The sequence below is a fragment of the Piliocolobus tephrosceles genome, chromosome 4 (assembly GCF_002776525.5).
Source record: "Piliocolobus tephrosceles isolate RC106 chromosome 4, ASM277652v3, whole genome shotgun sequence".
NCBI classification, from domain to species: Eukaryota; Metazoa; Chordata; class Mammalia; order Primates; family Cercopithecidae; genus Piliocolobus; species Piliocolobus tephrosceles.
This window is the reverse complement of record NC_045437.1, coordinates 8,505,527-8,531,202: the sequence shown is the minus strand read 5'-3', so window position 1 is coordinate 8,531,202 and position 25,676 is coordinate 8,505,527. Positions and strand designations below refer to the sequence as shown.

Below are 25,676 nucleotides of genomic sequence, written 5' to 3'. Positions count from 1 at the left end.
ATATACTATATATTTATATTATAAATATATAAATATTTATATTATAAATATATTATATAAATAATTTATAATTGTTCTATAATACAATATTGCTGGGACTGCCATAACAAAGTACCATAGACTGGGCAGCTTAAACAACAGAAATTTATTTCTCAGCCCTGGAGGCTGGAAGTGCAAGATCAAGCCATCAGCAGGTTCATTTTCTCCTGAGGCCTCTCCTCTTGGCTTGCAGAGGGCCACCTTCTCTCTTTGTCCTTCCATGGTCTTTCTTTTGTGCCTGTATCCTAACCTTATCTTTTTAAATGGACATCCCTCATATTGGATGAGGGCCTACACTCATGATTGCATTTTACCTTAAATCACTCAGTCACATTCTGAGGTCCTGAAGGCCAGGACTTAAACATATGAATTTTGGGTGGACACAGTTCAGCTCATAGCAGTCTCTATCTTAGTATAAAGCATATTTGCCTTACAAATGAGAGATCGTTACATTTGTGTTCATTTAAATTGACCAGTACTCTGAAGATGTAAAACTGAATCTTGTTCAAACCATAAAATTCATGTTAGCTACTTGAGCATTGAAAGTTAAAAAATAGCAGCTATTTTCCCCCAGAGCCAAAAATACGGTTAATTTTTAACCACTGATAATTGAATTACGCACATGAGAGTCTACATTATTTATAGCAAATAGCGATTTAAGGGGCTTATTTTTATTGTCAATTTTAATATTTAAACAAATCCTTTGTTATCTAAATTCTTTTTTTAAAAAATGAAACAGCAATAGAAGGTTTTTTTTGTTTTTGTTTTTGTTTTTAATCAGTTTGTTCCCCTGTTTGCTTCATGAGCTCATAGAAATGGGAGCTTGAAGCCTGATAGAGAAGTCACATCTGCCCTGGACTTGGCATCCCTTGGACACTAGTTTTCTGTGTAGTCAATGGTATGATAAGATAAACACATGTCTATAAATCACAGCCACATCTTTTCCTGGAATAACAACTACTATTTAATATGCTGTTGTATCAGTTCACCTGATTTTTAGGAACTCACAATCCCTGCTATTACTGAGGCACCGTTATAGGGATTGCATATCTCTCTTTTTATACTTTTGAAACAAAAATACCTTCAAAAATTCAGAAACCAGCTCTTGATCCATATGAACGAGACCTAAACTCTGGCCCAGTAGTCTGACCTTTGGAAATCAGTTACCATTTCTGGATCTTGCTTTTCTCAACTGCACAATTTAAAATATTGTTTTAGGTGCCTTCCAACCTTAACATCCATCACATCTTTGACTGAAAGTTTAACTTGGAAAATATAATGATGAAAGAAGATTGAAATTTAGAGATGACCAAAATCAGTAGGGCCACTCATAGTCTCCCCAAGAATGTATCTTGCTGGATTAAGGAAATCAACTGCATTTCTTACATTAATGAAGAAAAGATGGTGTATATATATACATATATATGTATATATACATATACACACATACACTTGTTTGTTTGAACATCATGCTGTATACTTGTGCTTGCGTTTCCTTGTTAGCTTAATTCAGGAATAAATTTATCTTGATTTCCCTTGAGATTTGCACTGACTTTGCTATGTGGATTATTCAGGCTCTGGATGATGGAAAATCATGTTGGCCGCAGTGTTTCTGCTTGGGAGGTCAGTCAGGGTTATTCATAAAAGTGACACAGAAGCTACACTCCAAAGAAAAGTGGGAACTAGCTTGACCTCTAGGTAGATAGAAAACTCTACAAAGCAAACAGAAGAAAAACAGAAATAACCTTCTCTAATGGTCGTAATTGCTTTCTGTCCATCAGTAAGTTTCTGAAATGAACACCAATAATGACATTCACTCCCACAGGGCATGTGCCACTGCCTGTAAGCTGTGTGCCAGCGAGTGATAGCTGGTGTCCAGGTAAGGAGTTAGAGACCAGCTTCCATTCTCATGGCCACATTCACTGGCCATGTAGCTGCGAGCTGCCACTTCACCTTCATGAACCTCCGTCATCTTACTTGAAAGAGGAGGCAATTGGCCTGGTGCAGAGATTCTTAAACACTTATATAGAAGGACCTCTATATTTAAAAAATAGGGCAAGGTGCAATATGTGAAATGCAGAAAACTGAAGCTCATGATGTTGTGGGTTTGGACTTGTCTCTTGTTTGCATGTAGCCAGGAGTACCTGGCTCTCCAGAGCAGCACGAGGACACCCCTGTACATCCTCAGGCAGTCCCGTACGTTAGCCACAACCTCCTGAAATGTGTCCCTGGCCAGCTGAAATGTGGTTAGTATGAATTGAAATGGACTGTAAGTGTACAATACAATTGGATTTCACTTCATATAAAAAATCCGAGTATTTTATATTGATTACATATGATCTATCACATGTTATAATTTTTTGGAAACATTGGGTTAAGTAAAATATATAATTAAAATTTATTCACCTGTTTCCTTTTTTTCCATTTTAAATGTGGCATCTAGAAAAAATTTAAATTACTTTTGTGGACTCTGATATATCTCCATTGGACAGTGCTGGTCTAGAAAACCCTTTTGGTTCCTACCTCCTAAACCTCAGTGCTTGAGGGTTTTGTGGGGATCCTAATCACTGTTACTGCTTCCCCAGGTCCCACGTTCAGGTCACTGTGTTCCCATGAAATGCATTAGCCATTTGTCCTGGCAGCTTTGTTTACTGCCACACTCTACTCTAAGAACAGTATTTCATTCAAACTCGCATTAAAAAAAATATGCCCCACTAAAAAACCAAATATCTTTCCAGTTGCTCTTCCCACAGCGTACTTAGTAACTCATTTGTTCCAGGACATGAACACGTTTTCCTGTGGGATGGGGATTGAGAATACAAGATTCTGTGCTTCATGGGTCATTTCTTGTGGCCGGAATTCTTCAAGGGTAATTTCTTTTTGTCCCTTTCAAGTTACACTCCTGTCTTTTGATAAACATTGTGTAAATATTGCTTCCCCAGTAGTCATGTTTCAAATGGAATTTATCACTGTTTTGTGTGAACAATGTGCAAACTTTACCTTTGTAAACTATTTTCATTTATGACCTTTTCTTTTGCTTTTGGTCATTTTCCTAATGACTCAGATTGTAGAGGTTGAAGAGACCATCTCTGTCATTATGGTAATCCAGTTTTACCTCTGCATTTTCTAACTGCCATCAGATTTACTCCTGATCTTCTTTGACTGCATTGGTCACCAGCAAAAAAAACCATAAATAATAAATAAATAAGTGTGTGTGTGTGTGTGTGTGTGTGTGTGTGTGTGTGTAAAGAATTGTTTAGACCTACTGTGTAGTGATCTGTGCCGAGGAGGGTTCTCTTCTTCTCATTGGCAGACATGCCACTGAAGCCCTTTGCTTGTTCGAGAGCTGGTCTGGTGACAGCATGTTCCATGGTCCTTGTTTTTTTAGGCAATCATCCTTTTATCTTATTCTCAGAAATACCAACATTTAAGTGTACACATAACTTCTACTCATCTATAGTTATTTAAACTTTTCTTTGCATGTTACTCTCTTTAAACAGATGGTTTAAGGGAGCAAGAAGGTCCTTCACTGTTTGCCCAAGGATGCCCGAGTCCACCTTGTGTGTATGGAGGGAGGGGGTCATTGAGGCCAGAAGAACACGTTGTCTTCTGACACACATGTGCCTCTGCTTGTCCTTGAGATAGATGGCAGACAAACGCTTCTAATGGAGGAGAATGCTAACTTTTTTTCTTTGTGTCTTCTTGAAAACAACGACAACAAAACAGGATACATATGCAGAATGTGCAGGTTTGTTAAATACGTGTATGTGTGCCATGGTGGTTTGCTGCACCTATTGACCTGTCTTCTAAGTTCTGTCCCCTTACTCCTCTTCCCCCAACAGGTGCTGGTGTGTGTTGTTCCCCTCCCTGTGTCCATGTGTTCTCAATGTTCAACTCCCACTTAAGAGTGAGAACACGCAGTGTTTGGTTTTCTGTTCCTGTTTTAGTTTGCTGAGGATGATATCTTCCAGCTTCATCTATGTCCCTGGAGAGGACATGATCTTATTGCTTTTTATGGCTGCATAGTATTCCATGGTGTATATGTGCCACATTTTCTTTACCCAGTCTGTCATTGTTGGACATTTGGGTTGGCTCCATGTCTTTGCTATTATAAATAGTGCTGCAATAAACGTATGTGTGCATGTGACTTTATAGTAGAATGATTTATATTCCTTTGAGTATATACCCACTAATGGGATTGCTGGGTCAAATGGTATTTCTGGTTCTAGATCCTTGAAGAATCATCATACTGTCTTCCACAATAGTTGAACTAATTTACATTTTCACCAGCAGTGTAAAAGCGTTCCTATTTCTCCACAGCCTCACCAGCATCTGTTGTTTCTGGACTTTTTAATAATCATCATTCTGACTGCCATGAGATGGCATCTCATTTCGGTTTTGATTTGCATTTCTCTGATAATCAATGATATTGAGCTTTCTTCAGCATTCATTAGAATACTGACTTTCTTTTCATTGCCCTCCAGTTGGTTAAGTTCTGTGACTTCTAGAAGAGCGCATAGAAGAATGCAATCAAAGCACAACTACCTCTTCCTCTGTTTCAGTCTGTATCCTCAGTAATAGCCTTATAACTAATGTTCACTGTAGAGTTCATTGTTATAATCCTTTATTTCATTCATCAACATTGAAGTGAATAGGCATTTTGTGTCTAACCAATTCATAGAAAATATGTATCAGTTCTGTTCTCTAAGATTCAATATCTTCACCTATAAAGTAGGAATATGTTGCTACATATATTCAGTATATCTTCACTAACTTGCCAAGACAATCAAAGGAGATGTGATGTCATAGGGCTGCCATATATAGCAAATATAAATACAGGCTGCCCACTCAAATTTGAATTTCAGATAAATCATGAATAATATTGAATAGCACATACTAATACTAAAAAATTATTCATGTTTATCTGAAATTCAAATTGAAATGGGCAGCCTATATTTAATCTGGTAATCCTAGAATGTAACATCCCTACTCTTCTACTAAGATGAGACAAATATGTAGTGAAGTATAATATTTAATGATATTTTCATGTAATTACAAGTATTTGTGGCTTTTGAATAATAGCTATATCAGCATTAATGGATATTTAAAGTCTTGAAGTAGCTCTGTCCCTTTCATGATGAGTATCTACAGTTTTCTATTTGAGAGAGAAACTATAAATACGTGACACTCAGATTTGTGTCCATGGCATAATGAGTAGGGGACATTTTCACAAAACGGCAATTAGTGTGAGAGTTTACACCGAAGCAATGTTCATTCGGAGCATCCTCTGGTTAGCACTGATTCTGCAGCTCCACATCACATTTTCCTCCCTCCTTGGGAAGGGGAGCTGCAATGGACAGGAAATGCCTGTTTTTTTGTTTTTTAACTTGTTGATCTCTGAATGTTAAAGAATGATTAAGAAGATTTTGTATCTTTCTGGCACTTTTTTTCATGCAAATAACTTTGATTGGAGTGTTACATTTCAGATATATAGAAGGTTTGTGTGGCTTTATTTCTTGTGGCAAATTTTCACAGTTAATATTTTCTTGGATGAAACCAATTATTCATTTATATTTAGTTTATGACATCTTGGGTTGAAATCTTTCCATATTGGTGAAATTCATGTTTATCGTTTCACCTTCACACTCCCTTATATCGTAACTCCCGCTAGAGATCATAATGGGAAAAATATGAATCAGCACTCTTTAGTAAGTATGGGAGTAATAATGACATTCTCATTCCAGGCTGGCCTCACTTCCTTCCCTCACTAATTTGTTCAGTCTTTCACCAGCATATGTTTATGAAACATCTGATCTCTACCGGCCCTAATAGCAGCCACTACGCATACATCACAGGACACAACTGGCATAGTTCTTGTCCCCATGGAGCCTAAGATCAAGTGTAAAAACCACAAAACAAGTAAGTTAGTAACTAAAACCATGGTAAATGTTGTAAAGTAAAAACAGCAACCAAATACAAATAGCTTTGCAAGATCCACCAGAGTCCTGCTATTGTCCTCCAATGTCAAATAGAAATCTATGGGTTTTTGGGGGATGTCTCTTTTATAGGGCAGTCTCCGTCTTTCTGCCACTGAAAGAAAATAACGTTGTCATTTGTCACCTCAGTCACAGGAGCTGCATGTCCAGGGTATGCCACAATCATAGGCTCTTGGGCTGCAAGTGCTTCCTGGTGACCGATGCCAGAGCACAGAGAGGCACAGGCGAAGGTGGAGGCAGGAGCGTGGGGCCACCAAGTGCATGCCCTGAGCCTGACTCTAGATGCAGTGAGGAGAGCAGCGTGAGTGTGCTGGGGAGATGCAGGTGACAGAGGCGTAGAGGAAGCCTCAGGAGTGGCAGGGATGGCAGGAGCGGGTGGATGAGAACTAGGTGAGCTGTGGGTGACAGGGAAGGAGAGGTCCCATCATCGGCACTGGGATTATGGTGCTGCTGTCCCTTAGATAAGGTCACAGGAGGTGGGACATGCTGGTAGGCCACATGGAGAGTCAGGGAGGCCTGTCAAGTTTCTGGTGTCTCCAGTCCCTAGAAGTTTAGTTGCAGATACAGAGCCCACATTCAGCAGTAAGATCCCGACTTTGAAAACAGATCCGAGGGTGATCATAAGGACAGGGGATGAGAAGACTGTGACCAAATGTGTGAGCATGCAGGAGTTCAGAGCAAGGGCAGGGCACAGGCAGGGGAAGGAAGAGCTTCAACGAGACAGGAGGGGTCCCTGTGTTCTGTGTTGAACCTGATGCAGATTGAAGGGGGAACTGTGGAGGGGACTTGTCACATGCCCGACACTCCAGAGAGTGAAGGATGCAAGGTCATGCATTGTGGACCAGCATGCAAGCCCACGCTGAGCACTTTGCTCTGAAATGCTAAGCCCTATAGTTTTGTTAGTTCCCACCAGTTGGAAAATCAGATACAAGGTGTGCAGAAATATGCAGTGAAAGTTTATGATCAATGATGGCTCATTCTTTTAAGTCAAATTATCACAGATCTTTACAAATTCGATTCTTTCCACAATTACTTAAGAATTTAAAATACATATGAGCATATTGACATTTGGACTGTTGTTAATTTGGGCAGGTTTCTCAAAATAATAATCCTTAAACAAAATAAGTAATAAATAGCAATGAGTCCTTGTTAAATTCTCAGATAGGCTATAGTTCTGTAAACTCTGTTTCCCATGCCACGCTAGGCTGGTAAGCAACTAGTGTGATGCTGGCTGACATATGTGTGACATATGATATGTGTGACATATGATATGTGTGACATATGATATGTGGCTGACATGTGTGCTGTGGCACAGTGATCCTCCAGCTGGCTCCCGATTTTAGGCAGCCCACCCCACCCCTGAACTTCCGTGAAAGTTCCTGTTCCACACAGCCGTCTCTCACACAAGTTCTGCTCCTGCCTCCCTCTTAACCTGTGGCTCAGATCATGTCCCCGTGTGTAATGATGTCCCAGAGGCATCCACAGGCTCTATGCCCATCACGGCTCCATGGGAAGGCTGACACCTCCCTCTGCTGGTGCCTCATGGGGACCTCATTGCAGGGCCTTGTGGCTGACATATGTGTGCTGAAGTCATCTTGCCTGAAGCCCCCGTCTTCTCCCTGTTAGTTCCTTGGTGCTGTGTAAGTTTATTGACGCTTCACTCTACCCCAGGCAGAGAGCCCTAAGAATCACTGAGGTTGAATTTTCCAACAAGCTCATGAACTGTGATGTCCAAGTCAAAATTAATTTGAATTGTAGAATTAACACATACATTTTTTCTTACATGCTTACCTCTGTGAACTGTGAATTTGTTAAAATGCCTGCCTCTCTATGCCACAGCTGCCTCTTTCTCTCCTGTCTCTCGTTCTCTCTCTCTTTTGTCCTCACCCTTTTACATGAACACAAATATATACTCTTTTCTCCAAGATCACTTTAAAATCTTCCCAGCATATAGCATACTTCAGTGTATGCTTGGCTTTTTTCAAAAGTAACCTATTTAACCAGTTAGCTTAAAATAAAAGCAAGCAATTGTTTGCCAGTACTGTATACATGATTTTTCAGTCAATTCATAATCAGAAAATGCTCATTGGAGATGTTTCAGATATACTTTTTATAGTAAATTCAGGCTAAAACACGTCTGCATATGTATTTTTTTTTAAAACACAAATAGCCTCCAACTCTAAGACTTTCATAGAGAGAGAAAAATGTAAAGTATTTTATCCAAGGTCTTTTGCAATTAATTGCTTGATAGGAAGCCTATCAAATATTCTTGACTACTTCTGGTTTTAGAATAACTTCTTAAACTCTTTCTGTGTTTGCAAAATAAGAATCATGATGTTTCGAAACTCAGGATCATGGAAGGTGTTATTCAGTCAGGGCCTTCAGGATGATTCCAGGTACTTGAGTGGACCTCTGAGGGGCTTCCAGAAGGCTGGATTTCATGCATGGGATTTGCAGGGTGTCAGCAAGGGGCTGCGGGTGCAGCACAGGGTACCTGGGAGAGCAATGTTTGTTTCAACTGTGTGTCCCCCTACACACAGGTGCTAGCCATGCTGTCCCCGCCACCCTCCGACTGGCATGCTGAGAAGACCCTGCTCCATGCCCCTCATAGCTGGGAAGGCTGCGTGGTTCAGGAGTCGCTCACCCTCCAGCAGTGTTAGCAGTCAAGCAGATAAATAAGTGCACAGAAACACCCAGGGAGCAGAAAACTTGGAGAGGGGAGGGCTTGGATCAGGCCAGAAATGGATGTTCAGAAGCACAGGAAAGAAGGTTTAGAGGAGTTGAGCCCAAGAAAATCATCCCAAAGAGCAGGCACTAGAAGGAAGGAAGGAACTAATGTAGACAGAGGAGGGAGGGAGATGGAGGAGGGTGTACTTCTCTGGGCAGGAGGGAGGAGGGGGCATCATTGTCGTCCTGGATGTTTGAAGCTGCCCATCACATTGCGTCTTCCTTGCCCTGCTGGGCACCAAAGTCAGCACCTCTGACACTAAGAATCCAAGATCATCCCTTGAGGGTCTCTCTCCCTTGATGTTCTCCATGGAATGGCACAAAGCTTGCTACTTTGAGCTCTCCATCCCTAGACTTGGAACTGAAAGGGTCCAATTGGAGATGATTAGTCCTCGTCTCTTGCTACATGAAAGCATCATTTTAAAAGATACTGCTGTCTAGGCCCCACATCCAGTGCAGCTGACCTCACTGGTCTGCAGTGGGGCCCAGGTGCACTGTTTTTGAAGGATGCTTAGATGGCTTTCCTGGCTGGAGATCCATGGCTGCGTACACAGCACACTCTGTTTAACCAGGGATTGGTTTGTGAGACCCGCTGACCTTGTTTCCTTCTCATCCTGTGGCCTTCACAGATTACGGAACCATTAAGAAAGTGCGGGCGCCCCTGAATCAGACCTCAAGCAGCTGTTTGCTGGAAGAGATTGAGCTCTTCCCGGAGAGGCGGAGGGAGCCCATCAGGAGCCTGCAGATCCTGCACAGCCAGAGCGTCCTGTTCGTGGGCCTGCGGGAGCACGTGGTCAAGATCCCCCTGAAGAGGTGCCAGTTCTACCGCACACGCAGGTAGGGCATCTCCGGGGTCAGGATGCACTGGTGTGTGTGAAGGGCCCACCCAGAGAGAGCCAGGGAGACTTCAGATGCCCTGAAGTTGAATGGCCTCAGAGCCGCCCTTCATGCTTCTGAGAGTCCTGTGCTCTAGGATGCAGAGCTTTCATGAAAATAGATGAATCGTGATGAGAATAACCCATCAGTTCTCCTCAGAGGAGAAGCCACGATATAATACCTGTAAGCAGTTGTCAAGGTTAAAATAAATCATTCGGTGCCTTAGAACACTCAGCGATAATACTGATATTTGGTGACTGTATTAATCTGTTAATCTGGCACAAGCATATATATGTGTGTGTGTGTGTGTGTGTGTGTGTGTGTATATATATGTAGAGAGAGAGAGAGAGAGAGAGATGAAGTCTCACTCTGGCTGGAGTATAGTGGTGAGATCCCAGCTCATTGCAACCTCTGGCTGCAAGTGATTCTCATGCCTCAGCCTCCCGAGTAGCTGAGAATACAGATGTGTGCCATTATGCCTGGCTAATTTTGGTAGTTTTAGTAGAGACAGGGTTTCACCATGTTGGCCAGGCTGGTCTTGAACTCCTGACCTCAAGTGATCTGCCCATGTTGGCCTCGCAAAGTCCTGGGATTATAGGCTTGAGCCACCACACCTGGCCTCAAGCTTGTATTTTATTTGAATATAGAAATAACAAAAATATTCTAAGGTATATGTCCTTCTCGACCACAGCTCTTATGCTGATAACCCCTTGAGAAGGAGTGGTTGATGTTGCTGCGGTGGCCCCCACTTTCTGGGACAACCCCCACCGCCACTGTCTTTGGCATCCACTCCCCTGGAGTGCTGCTTCTCTCCTGAGCCTGCAGAGAGGGTACGGAGGGAGGTCTCCCAGCCACAGGGAAACCCAAGTGTCATTGCATCTTGCTTCACCCTCAGGCCAGTCTTATCTTCCATGGGACATCCATGATCGACCACGGTTGTGTTTAAAGTTTCATTTGGAAACATGTTGGCCCAGGTGCTTAGGAAATAAAAAAGTACTGTATACATCACACACTTGACCAGCACTTTACTCCGGGAAATTGTATATACACTCTGACCCCTGACAAAAGATCACCCTTGGGGAAATCAGAATCTTAAATGTTCTTAGGCATCTTGTTTAATTCTACCCCCTAAAGCGGGGTGAAATTGCAGATTTGAAGTAGAAATAGTCCTTTTTGATATATCACTCACAAACATCTACCCTACATGGGCCACTATCTCTCAAAACAGGGTGCCTAATGACACTGGCTTTGGCACTTAGAAGCTAGGGTTCATGGTACAGACCTGTTGTTGCTTTATTCTTTTTTTTGAAATGGAGTCTTGCTCTGTTACCCAGGCTGGAGTGCAGTGGTGTGATCTCAGCTTAGTGCAACCTCCACCTCCTGGGTTCAAGTCATTCTCTTGAGTCAGTCTCCTGAGTAGCTGGAATTACATGTGCCACCATGCCTGGCTAATTTTTGTATTTTTAGTAGAGACAGAGTTTTGCCATGTTGGCCAGGCTGGTCTCGAATTCCTGACCTCGAGTGATCCGCCCGCCTCTGTCCCCCAAAGTGCTGGGATTACAGGCGTGCGCCACTGCGCCCAGCCCTGTTGTTGCTATTTCTTGACCCAGGTCACAAAAGTATTTGAGAATTCACTTTCTCATCCAACATGTGTGAATTGCTATAGAATCAAATAGGATAATATAGAGAGTATAAAATTTAAAGTATTCTGCAAAGTGAGTATTCTTAGGTGGAAGTTTTTTGTGTGTAATCACAACAATATGCCTTTCAAGATGATTCTAGAAAATGAAGTCTATAATATAATGTCTCCTTTGAAATGAGACAGAGAGTTGAGGAATAATGTGAGGAACCTCCCAGCTAATCATAATGATATTGTGAGCCTTAGTAACAGCCAGTGATATTTATTAACTGCCATTGTTATATATGCCTACTTCGTAAATTTAACCAGTGGCTGCTTGAAATTTATTCTGGTATGTGTTCCCTGCAGAACTAGCCTAGGGAAGAAATTATTCTTCCCCTGTTGCTGTTGGTTCAGTGGGTAACAGGGTTGGGGTCTGGGTCAACAGGATGTCATAGCTGGAATGTATCTGGAAGGACACCTGTCTTTCAACTCCAGCCCAGTGAAGGATGACCTTTATGGAGGGTGACACAGGATAACCCGCAGGAAGCCGCAGGCCTGTGCTGTCTGCAGGGTGATTCTGGTGCCAGAATGGGGGTGCGTGGCTTACAGGCATGAGGCAATTCATCTTTTACAGGTTGTTCTACTTCCTTGAGTCTGGGTCACAATCGCTCAGCCTCTTGTACATGCAGCTTAGGAACTAAGTTCTGCATCAGATTAGCGATGAGAGGCACGGTGTCCCTGGCACATCTCATGCACCTGAACTGCCAGCCCACTTGTGGATCCACAGGAAGTGGTGCTCCAGGCACAGAGGCCTCGGGAGGAGTTCACTGTTCCCTCTTTTCTTTCAAGGAGAATGATGCCACTGGTGTGTCTTCACTGGGCTTCTGAGAGGGAAAGAGCTTGACATTTATAGCTGGAGCTTAATCACCCTGCTGTTTACTCTGAGAAAAGCAACAAGAGATCGTAACCTCATTTTCAACTGATGGATTATGGTCTTCTGTGTGCCCGTCCTCAGAGGGGGTTGGTTTGTGCCTGGCCCTTTAATATTTCATTCGAGAAAAGAAAACTAAAGATTTCAACCCAAGCATTTCTCTGAATATTTCCAATGTGTTTCTCCTCTATCCTACTCCTGTGGAAAGTTAGGAAACCCTCCCTAGTTAACATTCCATGGAGAAAATAATCTTTTCAAAGAGAATACAAACTGCATAAACTTTTTTTATAAATTATAAGGAAAAATTGTGGGGTTTTTTTGACAAAAGCAATTTTAATCTTTCAGAAAGATGCTTAAAGAAGTACACTGAATAGGAATAGGAAAACAATTGGGTTAACAGTTTGATACTAATTTCTTTTCCAATATACTTTCCATCATAGAATCTCAGTGATGCCGTTTATTATTGGAAAACCAGTCTTATAAATGAATCTAGTAGTATTTAAAAAGGGAAACTCCTTATCTAAATTACCTGTCTCCTTCAAAATCATATTTACATGTTTAATTTTCTTGAGTCTTTTTTTCCTAAGACAATACACAATGACATTTATTAAAATGTGTATAAATGATAACTGATACAATTTCACAAATTTCTTTTACATGTCTGACAATATGGTAGATTTTATGAGAATTTTGCAGAATGATTATGTCAATCCTGAAAGAAAGTAGCATACCATATCCATTGTTCAGATGAGGAAATGACAGCTCAGATTGTTGGTGTCCTGCTCAAAGTCTCATAGCTACTGCAACATGAGACCTGGGTCAGAGCTGAGACTGTCCCAGGCCTATGCTGTATTACTGGTTCTTTCTGCTGCCCCTAGTACAATGAGGACCACCCATTCAGTGGTCAGATTTCGGCTGAAGGAGCTGCTGGATTGCATTCTTCATGTGTGCAACTGAGAGGTAGAGCTGGTCAGTACCCGGACAGGCAGAAGCCAGGTCTCCTGAGAGATACTTACCCTTTCTTCCCACTAGCCTCTTCCTCATTCTGCTTGCTGTCAGACTGGATCAAGCAAGCATGAAGGAGGTTTTGTACTCTGTTTTTCCAAAGCGTTCTAAGCTGAGTCTCCATTCTCCAGTTGTTCTTAAGGAGATCGTGCGACCTCAGACATGGGGAATTGGGGGTGTTGACAAGCACCTCCCTGTACTGACTACACACATGTGTTGTGACTGATTGGAACACAGCATTGTTCCCTTGGAAAGTTATTTTCAAAGATGAATATTTCAAAATTCTATTTCAGTCAAGTTTGACCTCAAAGATGAGCCAAAAATTGTGTTTTGATGTTAGCATTGTTTAGCACAGCCATTTAATAGATAGAGTGAGAAAATCATGCAAAAGATAAAGCTAACTCATTGGAGTTGGTGGTGATCTCTGGGGATGTAGAGTGCAAGAGAAACCGCACTATTCATGCGTATCCTTTCTCGTTTTAGGCCTTATGGACCACATCTGTGTATAAGTTGCATAAAGTGAGTTCACATTCACTAATTTCTGAGGAATTCAGGAATCTGGGTAAGCCCAGATATGAGTACAATGTGTAGCAGAAGAAAGCAGGAAAGCTGACCTCCTCCTGTGGGCCGGGCCATGTACCTGGCTCATGGTCCAGTAGCATCATGTGGTCATTTTTTTTGACATATCTTTTATTATTATTATTATTATTATTATTATTATTATTATTATTATTTATTGTACTTTAAGTTCTAGGGTACATGTGCACAACATGCAGGTTTGTTGCATATGTATACCTGTGCCATGTTGGTGTGCTGCACCCATTAACTCATCATTTACATTAGGTATATCTCCTAATGCTATCCTTCCCCTCTCCCAGCACCCCACGACAGGCCCTGGTGTGTGATGTTCCCCTTCCTGTGTCCAAGTGTTCTCATTGTTCAATTCCCACCTATGAGTGAGAGCATGCGGTGTTTGGTTTTCTGTTCTTGCAATCGTTTGCTGAGAATGATGGTTTCCAGCTTCATCCATGTCCCTACAAAGGACATGAACTCATCCTTTTTTATGGCTGCATAGTATTCCATGGTGTATATATGCCACATTTTCTTAATCCACTCTATCATTGATGGACATTTGGGTTGGTTCCAAGTCTTTGCTATTGTGAATAGTGCCGCAGTAAACATACATGTGCATGCGTCTTTATAGCAGCATGATTTATAATCCTTTGGGTATATACCCAGTAATGGGATGGCTGGGTCAAATGGTATTTCTAGTTCTAGATCCCTGAGGAATCGCCACACCGTCTTCCACAATGGTTGAACTAGTTTACAATCCCACCAACAGTGTAAAAGTGTTCCTATTTCTCCACATCCTCTCCAGCACCTGTTGTTTCCTGACTTTTTAATAATTGCCATTCTAACTGGTGTCTTTAAAGTGAAAAAAGGCTGGAAGTGGTGACTCATACCTGTAATCCCAGCACTTCTTGAGGCTGAGGCAGGAGGATTGCTTGAGTCCAGGAATTCAAGACTAGCTTGGGGAACATGGTGAGACCCCATCTCTACAATACATAAATTAGTTAATTAAGTGGAAAAAGTCTCCATAAGGAGGCCCAGGATGGAGCAGCCAAGAGCAGCCACTCACTGACTGCCCGCCTGGTGTAAACATCAGTGTGAATTCAGAACCTGCTGCCTTATGAGCTCTGGCTAAGAACTAATAGGGTTCCTACCTCTGTAGTTCAGGAGGGAAAGAGCAATCACAGGACTTGCACTCTGATAATCTTGTCTATAAATCAGGTTGTTATTTTCTCCCACAAGAAACTATTATAGCTTTCTAAGTAGTATGACTGATTGCACCTCTTCAAGGCTAAGGAAAGAACAGCTTAGAGGTGTGGTGATGGGACGGCTGCGGATTTGGACTCTTTTTTTTTTTTTTGAGACGAGTCTTGCTCTGTTACCCAGGCTGGAGTGTAGTGGTGTGATCTCAGCTCACTGCAACCTCCACCTTCTGGGCTCAAGTGATTCTCCTGCCTCAGCCTCCTGAGTAGCTGGGACTACAGGCATGTGCCACCAGGTCTGGCTAACTTTTTGTGTTTTTGGTAGAGACAGGATTTCGCCATGTTGGCCAGGCTGATCTTGAACTCCTGACCTCAAGTGATCCACCCACCTTGGCCTCCCAGAGTGCTGGGATTACAGGCATAGGCCACCGTGCTCAGCCCTGATATGGACTTTTAAAGTCATTTTAAGGACTATGTGTTGAGCAGATCAGCATGTCAGCAAACTTTCCTTGCAAAGAGCCAGAGAGAAGCTATTCTAGGCTGCACAGGTGTCCAGTCTCTGTTGAAACTCCTCAGCTCTTCCATTGCAGTGTGAAAGCAGCCACAGACCATATGAATGGGTAGATGTGTGGGTCAAGCAAGGCTGATGGGTTTGTCTGGTTAGAAAATTGTGATCCACTGTTAGATCCAGACAGTTTATTACTTAGCCAAAAATTAAGAGCAAAAAAAAAGAGACTACTCACCACATCCCTTGTCCCACTGGATGACATCAAAACAAAAGGGGCAGCCAGGCATGGTGGCTCACACCTGTAATCCCAGCACTTTGGGAGACTGAGGAGGTCAGATCACTTGAAGTCAGGAGTTTGAGACCAGCTGGCCAACATGGCTAAAACCCGTCTCTACTAAAAATACAAAAATTAGGTGGGCATGTAGCACATGCCTGAAATCACAGCTACTTGGGAGACTGAGGCAAGAGAATTGCTTGAACCCAGGAGGCAGAGGCTGCAGTGAGCCAAGATCACGCCACTATCCTCCAGCCTGGGCGACAGAGTGAGACTCTGTCTCCAAAACAAAACAAGACAGCCAGTTGATGGTGCAGCAGGAGAACTAAGGCACTGCACTCCCAGGAGCCTGTTTCATGCTGGCAGTTTTAGAGCCTAAAGCTGTATCCTAGTATGGGCGTATGAGGGGACAGAAAGCCTTTCAACTCATCAGAACCTGGAAAGCAATGAGAAACTCCTGACAGCCTTCCTGGGACATAGGGATGCGGGAGGAATGGTTTTGCAGCAGTTCCTCATAATCCTTCCATGTTGCAGGACCAGGGAGGATCTTGTGGCCAAAGCTTAGGTCACCTGTGAGTCAGCCTTGCCCTGTGGCCTCTGTGCACTCATGAACAGACCAGCGAGGAACATTCCCCAGTTGTGTGTTTCAGGAAAAGTTTAGGGGGCTGTATGAATTTGGCCACAGGCTGTGTGGTTTGCTGACCCCTAAGTTAGATTATCATCTGCCTTTTGAATAAATGGATGTCCCTTAATAACACTAATTTATAAAATTAGATATTACATTTGTCAAATGAGCTATTACGTTACATAGGTTAATCGGTACCCTAATATTTTCTGAACATCATGGACTTTTCTACCCTTTGGATACTTACTCATACAATCTTACTTTTTTAGTTAACATTCATTGAAAGAGTGTGCAAGTAATCCTTCATCAGAGAACAGAAAGTAGACTATGAGTTCCTGCATGCCAGCACAGGCTTCATTCAAGATGTGGGAACATGAGCTCCCAAAGGCTGGGCTTCCTCTGTGCTTCTGGGTTCAGTGAAGGCCCCAGCCTGGTATCCAGTTCAAAAGAGGGTCAGTAAATATAATATTTGTTAAACTAACAAATGGACCTTCTGCCTCTCCCTTATCTGCTAATTTACTTCATACCTTGAAAACAAGCAAAATTCTTGTGACAAAACAAAATCCCTTTACAGAAAAATGTGGCAATATCACACAGTAGCAAAAGCATTGAAAGCCTTTGGGCCTTAGGTGGGGTGGTTTGTTTTTTTTTGTTTGTTTGTTTTTTGTTTTTTTTTTTGGTTTGTTTTATTTTTGCTTAATGAACTAATTGGGGAAAAGGAGAGAAAATCTGGGAACTGGAAGAATTATAACCTACATATAAAAGAGTCACACCTTTTAAATTGTGCCTTATAAAAATAGAGGGAAAGATGGAGCATTAAGAAAAAGACCTTGGGCAGGACGTGGTGGCTCACTCCTATAATCCCAGCACTTTGGGAGGCCAACCCGAGTGGATCAAGAGGTCAGGAGTTCGAGACGACCCTGGTCAACATGGTGAAACCCTGTCTCTACTAAAAATACAAACATTAGCTGGGTGTGGTGGTGCCCACCTGTAATCCCAGCTACTCCGAGGCTGAGGCGAAAGAATCGCTTAAACCCAGGAGGCAGAGGTTGCAGAGCATTCCACCCTGGGTGACAGAGCAAGACTCGGTCTAGGAAAAAAGAAGAAAAAGACATTGACTCCATTGAGTGAACTGGTATTTGGGCGTTCTTAATGCAGTTAGCCTTTAGTAGTATCATTTAGTTAAAGAAATTAATACCTCATCAAAAAGTTAGTATGGAAATTAGATTACTACAGGACGTTTATTGCTCTAAAGGTCAAAGTTTTAACAGCCAGAGTTAATAGGTTGACACCTTTCATAATTAAATATTCCCTAAAGACAGCATCTGCCAATGGGAAAAGCATACAATGTGTACAGAGAAATTGCAGGGTTCCCACATGGTCTCCCAGCCAGACAACCTTACTCATTTGGCCATTAATCAAATAAACATTCAGGAGGACATTTTGGCATATACTCATTTGACAAAGTTAATATTATCCCCTCAGAATGAATGTAGTATTTGCCAAATCTCAAAGTCTTGAGTTTTTGTTTGTGCTGGCTTTGGTTTAACCTCTAGAGAATGTGGATTTTTTGTAATTAATTGCTTCATATTATATTTATTGAACTCAATACATGCCAAACACCAAGTGAGGCCCTGCATAGAGGATGATGAATGAGGCATCTCTGACCCTGCCTTCAGAGGACTCAGATTGTAATAAGAAATTGTGCTATAAGTAAAATCACCTGCTATCATGGAACTGAGCCAAAGGACCTTGGAGTTACCTTAGAATTTATTCCAAAATCAATTTATCCTTAAAGTCTGATCCTGGAATACACAAGGACCTAACATCCTCACCTAATATTCCTCTCCGATTATTTTTTAAGCTGTATCTGTATCAAAACCAGTGTTCTAATTTTCAACTTCCAGTAGTAAGGGTGTTAATCACCACTTATGATACACCCTTTCAATGATCGTTCTCTGATTGGGTTATTCTGAAGCCATTAAGCGATGCCTATGAAGACGTCTGTATGATACAACAAACATGTAATAAAGCACAGCAACAGTATGCGGATGCCACCATTAAATCTGTTTTAAAAAATAGAGAAATGGCAGAACGTAAATGCACCGAGTTTTTGTTGGTGCTGGCACTCACAAAAGTGGTAAGTGCTAATTAGGACGGTGAGAAAGACATGATTAGAGGGGTTCCAAGTTAGGCTTGGGCTGGAGCACAGTGTATTCCAGTGTTGTCATAAGGTAACATCCCCAGACCCTGGGCAGGGTGGGTAAGAACTCATCAACAGGTGAAACTGCTTTACTAAGAGAATGTATCCTTGGTCTTTAAATGGCAATGTGTGTTTTCAACAGTCAGTTGGGTAAAGTTTGAAAATCTATTACCAACCTTTTGTACTTCAGTTGAGAAACACAACGAATGGAGATCAGAAAGAAAAAGTTTCCTTCTTGGCCAGGTGCAGTGGCTTATGCCTGTAATCCCAGCACTTTGGGAGGCGAGGAGGGTGGATTGCTTGAGGTCAAGAATTCAAGACTAGTCTGGTCAACATTGGTGAAACCCCCTCTCTGCTAAAAATACAAAAAAAAGAAAAAAAAAAAAAAACAAATTAGCTGGGTGTGATGGCAGGCTCCTGTAATCCCAGCTACTCGGGAGGCTGAGGCAGGGGAATTGCTTGAACCAGGGAGGTGGAGGTTGCAGTGAGCTGAGATCGCACCATTACCCTCCAGCTTGGGCGACAGAGTGAGACTCCATCTTAAAAAAAAAAAAAAAAAAAAATTCTTCTTTAATATCCACTCCACAGGCCTCCTGCTTTTGAGCTCTCAAATTTAAAGTTATGTAAGAATTCCATGGGAAGGCTTCAGCTGCCCCCATTTCTTGGCTCCAGACCCCTGCACCTGAGTTATCCTAAATAGGAGCACCTGGGCTTCTCCTAAGATTTTTTTTTTTTTTTTTTTTTTTATTTGCTGCATAGTCCAGTGAATTCTTAAGGAAATAACTGCTCTCATATGTTTGCAAAACAGCTTGCCTATGGAAAGAGCACGAGGTTTGCATTTGGGTGGTTCTGGACGGGGCTTTTGTGTGGTGTGTGACCATAAGCCGGTTACTCAACTTCTTCGTATCTCATTTCTCAGCCCTGTTTCCATAGGAGTGTGTTATTGGAGATAGAGAGAGGCTATGTTAGGGGTCTGGTACATAATAAGAATTCAAAACAAGATAGTTCGTTTCCTGTTTTAATATTATACTCAGTTCATGCAGGTCCTTCTGAGCTGGCATTGCCTGTGAGTGGTCTTTTACACTTTCTGCACACTATGTTGAAGGCTGGGCTTCAAATCTCCCTTTGTCCTAGACATAAGTCAAAATAAAAAGTGAATGAACAAACAAGAAAGAAAAGGAAAGTAAACAGGACAGACTGCTCTTGTATGTGTGGTTTGCCTTCTTTGCGTACATATACTTCACATGGTCTCCGGACTAAACTGAAGGCAAACTGACCAGCCAATCATTTGCTGCTCTGCTTTCAAATAACTTCACATTGTCTGAGAGGTGCTGGGCCCATCAGGCCAGATTCTGCTCCTTGCATTCAATTGTTACTTGCCTCTGTCAGGGCAAATCAACAGTTCATGAGATTCTAGCATGACCACATTATGTGCTTGGGTGAGTGATGTCAGCATGGCCTCATCCAGGCACTGGGAGCATCTGTCAGTAGATTTGCAATAATTCCCTGTCTCGAACGAACATGTCTCTATCCACACAAGAGCAACTGGGATTCGGCACTGATGAAAGCTACACAGGGCCTAGTGTGAAGAGAGCCAGGTGCTTGCCTTCACCACTGTCACCAGCTGTCCAGCAGCCGTGAGGGCACCAGAGAATCCAAATTCAAGGCAGACCCACACTTGCTGTAACTACCTGCTGAGAGGGACAAATGTTCTTTCCGAGGGGTGGGCTGTACTACACAGAAGGGTTCCCTGGCATTGAACCTCATCCACTCAATTGAGGTCAAACTGTTAAGTTAGGTGAATTATAAGAAAACAGAATAATACATTTTTCCCCCTCTGGATGTACTCCCCTTTAAGGTTTTGAGTAAAAATTAAAAGGTATTACTTGACACCTTCTGTATTCTTCAGGCATAATTGTTGACCCTTAAACACTGTTTCACAGAAGTGTTTCTCTTGAAAAAGAAAAACGTGTTATATAGCAAATAAGTAATTGTGTCTTCATTTTAAATCTTAATTAGCCAAGAGGAGAGGACACTGGGGAAGGGTGAACTTTGGAGGTACTATAATTATGCCTACTTATAGAATAGAGAATGTGGAATACCAATGGTGTGGGCTTCTCCCTGAATGAAGTGACCAGTAATTAGTTTCTTTTCTTCTCGAGCACATAGACACAGCCTTTTCTGTTTGCCGTTCCTGGTGAGTTACTTCCACATCGTGGAACCATGGAAGGTTGATGTTGGGCCATTGTAACACCCTATGCCCCCTTTGTCCTGGTTTTGGCGCCCTGGTACAATCCTTGCCATGGAAAAGGCTGCCTTTCTTAGCTTTGTCCTGGAGACAGTCTTGGCCTTTCTAGAAAGATTTTATATTTGTTCTCAAGAAAAGTTCACAATGATTGAAGCCCACAAGGAGGTCAAGATAAACAGCTCACGATTCAGTGTTTAAAGAGGGAGCGGAACGGGGTCTCTTCATCAGGTCAGAAACCAAAGCTGGCCACCCAAGTTAATCACAAGTCCTAGATCCAGAAAGAACTTTTGGCTTGCTTATTTCAAATACGCTCTATCTAATCCCATCACTATTTTTCAAATTATCAATTTTCCTGAAATGCTTCACTGTAAAATGTGTATCAATCTTGTTCAATTTTAAAACAGATTTTTCAGGAAAATTGAAATGTTATATTTGCCTATTAAGGTTTTAACTAAAAGAACATTTGCCAAATATGATTAGTATTAGTGCCAGTATAAGTCAATTATTTAAATTTAATATTAAGTGCAAAATAAAATGTGAAAAATAGCCATTGTATTTGATCAATGTCATTTAATGTTACACCGAGTAGTTTTTAATACATTAAAAGTATTAAAAGTTAGTCACTAATTGAAATCTAGTACCTTAGCTTCACCTACAAATCATACCATGTAGCATGAATTATTATTGGACTTAGTATTCAATATAGAATGTTTTCAGCTACCTCAGAAGTCCATAGTGTGTAATAACTTGAAATTGTGCTTAGGGACTAATATAACAACTGGTATGCATCTCCATCTCAAAAAAAAACTTTTTAATATACTATCTGGCATGATACAACTGTCAAAACAGCCCTGTGAATAGGTATTTTTGTTTCAGTTTTGCAGAAGAGGAAAACAAAGAATATGTATGTTCTAGTTGGATTTACCAATTGAAGGATCTGTGGATGTCTCAAGAAGGTTATTGTCTACTTGGAATTTTCTTCAGTCTTATTTTTAGTAAGATTGTTTATTTGTTTGAGATGGAGTCTCACTCTGTCACCCAGGCTGGAGTGCAGTGGCATGATCTCGGCTCACTGCATCTGCCTCTCAGGTTCAAGTGATTCCTGCCTCAGCTTCCCAGCATGGCATGTGCCACCATGCCCGGCTAATTTTTGTATTTTTAGTAGAGACAGGCTCTCACAATGTTGACCAAGCTGATCGTGAACTCCTGACCGCAAATGATCTACCCACCTTTAGCTTCCAAAGTGTTGGGATTACAGGCATGAGCCACCGTGCCTGGCCAGATAATGTTTTTAGTTGCAGCTCTTAAAGTAAAAGAATAGCTTATGAAGTATATGGTAACATTGTGCTTAGGAATGAGACAGATTTTCTTAGAAATTGGGGAAGGGATAATTCATAGACAGGTTGATCACTACCACAGTCATTGTAATGATAATAGAAATTAATATGGATGTTTGAAGTGTGGCTCTTGCACAGTATTTGGGAAGCACTTTAAAGTATGCAACACTTGCAATGGGGCTCAAGGACTCTGCCCATTTCAGTCCTCAAGCTTCAGCCCAAGTCCAGCCTCCATTTTACCAGTTCTTCAAACTCTCCAAGCTCTCTCCCGGCTGAGTGCTTTTCCCAAGCTGATCTCTCTGCAAAAAGGTTCTGCTCTTGCTGGCTCCTATCAAATGCATCACTTATGTTCATCCCATTTGTTCCAGTACCTACATATCCTCTTATTCCAGACTCAACCACCCATCGTAGTGGGGATTCACCAGTCTCTTATGGCCCTTTGAATTCTTCCTTTGCAACTCGTTGTTGATATTTATCATGTAACTGTTTAATATTTACTTTCTTAACCAAATGGTAAGTTCTTGGAGCTCAGTGACAGTGTCTGTTTGCCATGGTACAGCCAGCACTTTCAAAGTCAACTTCATAGCCAAGTGCTCATAAGTATGTGCTGAATAGATACATAATTGAAACACTTTTAAAATCCTATATTTAAGAATACATTATGTATTAACAAAATGTCAAGAATTTTTAATATCAGAAATAAACTGACCACATGATAATTAGTGTGACAGTGGCAAGCCGGATAAAGTCATCACAGATACTTAGATAATCTAATATGCATGAGGAATTGTACTCAGTAATAAATCTCAACTTTCCAGAAATACAGTGAAAATATTTTAGTGAATAAACTTATTTTCTGTTACTCAAACTAACAAAAAACGTAATTGCAAATTTTTAAAACATAAATAATTTAGATGTATGTTGATGTTATTGTCATGTGAAAAGGAAAGTAGACATTTATCCTGCTTTTTAGAATTAAGGCCTGCCTCCAAATACACGTTTAGCTCTAAAAAGTACCTTCAGTAAGTGTGTTTTCGAAAAAACTAAACCTTCAGATTCTGACTAACATTTTTATCTAAATTCAGGTACTTTCAAATACCAGGGTAATATGTACAATGAGAGTAGTGTAAGGTCATTAACACGTTATGGAAATTTTAAAACTGAATGTTGACAATTATATTTGAACAGAATATATTTATGGGGTGCAAAATGATGCTATGACATATGTTGACAATTTGGAATAATTAAATCACACTAAAACTCGTATTAAAAATATTTATCACACAAGGAAAAGCATTTTCAAAGCGGAATACAGAAAAGCCACTTTCATGGTGGCTGAGTTAATTGGAAATCCATGATTTTCCACAGTTTCTTAGAGACCTAGCTTCCAGAAATAAAATTGTGTGATAGATTTTCTTAAGACATAATTTAGAATAAAGGTAGATCTCATCAGAATTTTGCTCATAGTGTAAGATATTTTGCATGAGGGAATTATATTGAAATATACATGGTATTTTATTGAATGGGCATTTGTGTTTGTAAAGACATTTTAACATTTTAAAGGATAAGTGTAATGTTAAGAACATGCAGAACCACTGGCATCATCAGAAGAAAAAGATGTTATTACACGCAGCTTTCCATTTAAAACAGCTTGAAATACTTCCCTCTAACACTGTGGCATTGTTTTAAGTCCCCAAACAGCTTTGCACAGGAAATCTGGGGTAAATGTAGGGAGTCCGTGGAATTTTTCCCTTTTTGGAGGTTTAATTTTACCTACTGGTCATGTTGCTTTAACAAGAAACATGAAAAGGAATGCAGAACTTTTGAATGATCTCTTAAGTGTAGCCTCGCTATACTTTTGCTCTGTGTAAAGAATCATGCACAGAGAGTTCCCATATGTGATATACACTATGTGATTTTGTCAACAAAAGAATTACTCTCAGGTTTCGCCATAGGAGCCGCAAATATAAATATGCCACTTTTGGCTACTTTAGTAAGATGAGGACACTCCCAGATCCGATCTCATTGGCACAGCCAATGGTCACAGCAGGGAGCAGAAGGACGCTTGGCGCTCACCGCACCCAGGTCTGTCTCATGGGTTGTACTTGAAGGGTCTTCAGATTTCCAGCAACTTCCTCTGGGTATTTTTCTACAGAACGACACTGCACATGCAAAGTTACTCAGGAAGAAATTGCTGACACCTGGATAATGCACACGTTTCATGGTCTTAGTCATTGGTTGTGATAGTTTATTCTCACCATCTCTATTCCCTGCACAAAAAAAAAGTGTTAGTAAGTCAATTGTGTGTCTTGAGAATTGAGAAAATTTTTATATGTGTTTTACAATAAAAATACAGGTTCAAGTTCTATTCAATGAAACTGATCATTGAAATATTTTTTTATTTAAAATAGTACCTTATTTGGAATCATATTCCCAAAGCTAGAGATTTTAAAGTGCTGATGCTCACACTCTCTGTTATAAACTTGTAGTATTTGAAAAGGATGTCATTTGAATAACAGGAAAAGAAAGCATACTCACATCTATTATTCTTCTTCTAAGACCTGAATCTGTTTGTTTTGTGTGGGATTTGAGATGTTTAGATATTTAAATATGTATATGTGATTTTTCATTTTGTTTGTTCATTTATGAGGAGGAGAAAAATACATTTCAAATAGAAAAAGGATGGGGAGCCAAAGAAATGGTACCTTAGAAGAATCAGAAGGAATTGGGAGAGCGATGTTTCTACAATCTTTAGTATTTCTGTAATGTTCGATGTTTAATCTTTCAGTTGGGAAGATTTAAGTGAGAAAAATCTTAACATGGAACACACATTAGATGCTATAAAGGAAAATGTTCATAAGTTTTACTGCATAAAATTTTATAACGTGTATCTCAGGAAAAAAATGTCAAACAGGGAAAATATTACTCAGAGAGGGCTGCGTTTTAATGCAAAAATCACCCCTTCCAATGACCGTGTAATAAAATGAATGACTTATGAAAGAGATCAAATCTTGGATATAGATAGGAAGTTTCCTTGGAATTGGGTATGTATAGGAAGTTTACACATGGAAAATGCAAATGTTTAAAAAGTATGTGCATGTATGCTAAGTCTTAAGACACAACTGAAAGAAATGAAAACAGGCAATTGAGAAATTCTATTTTTTTTTTTTCATATACTAACTTTCTGAAAGAGTTACCCTTTGGGTGAGTTAAAAAAAATATAGTAACATCCAGCATGTAACAGGATGAGGCAGCAGAGGCACTCCCATATTGTTGGTTGTTCCAAATTTAATAATGCCCATAACTTTTGACGCAACAGTTACACGAATAAAATTTTATCCTATAGAAAATCTGTACAAAAATGAGTACTGCAGCCTTGCTTTAAAAGGGGAAATTTAATAATTTTAAAGGGGAAATTTACACTGCTGGTGGGAATGTAAACTAGGACAACTACTATGGAAAACAGTGTGGAGATTCCTTAAATAACTAAAAGTAGAACTACCATTTAATCCAG

The 25,676-nt window shown here is 40.8% G+C and overlaps 1 protein-coding gene across 1 annotated transcript in view; it reads left to right on the top strand.

Annotated features, from left to right (window-relative positions):
- The window catches only part of SEMA5A (semaphorin 5A), a 510,195-nt gene that overhangs the window by 373,659 nt on the left and 110,860 nt on the right, over window positions 1-25,676 (top strand). The window contains exon 12 of the mRNA XM_023218224.2: window positions 9,392-9,599. Within this exon, the coding sequence (XP_023073992.1) occupies window positions 9,392-9,599 (208 nt within the window). The remainder of the gene's footprint in view (window positions 1-9,391; window positions 9,600-25,676) is intronic.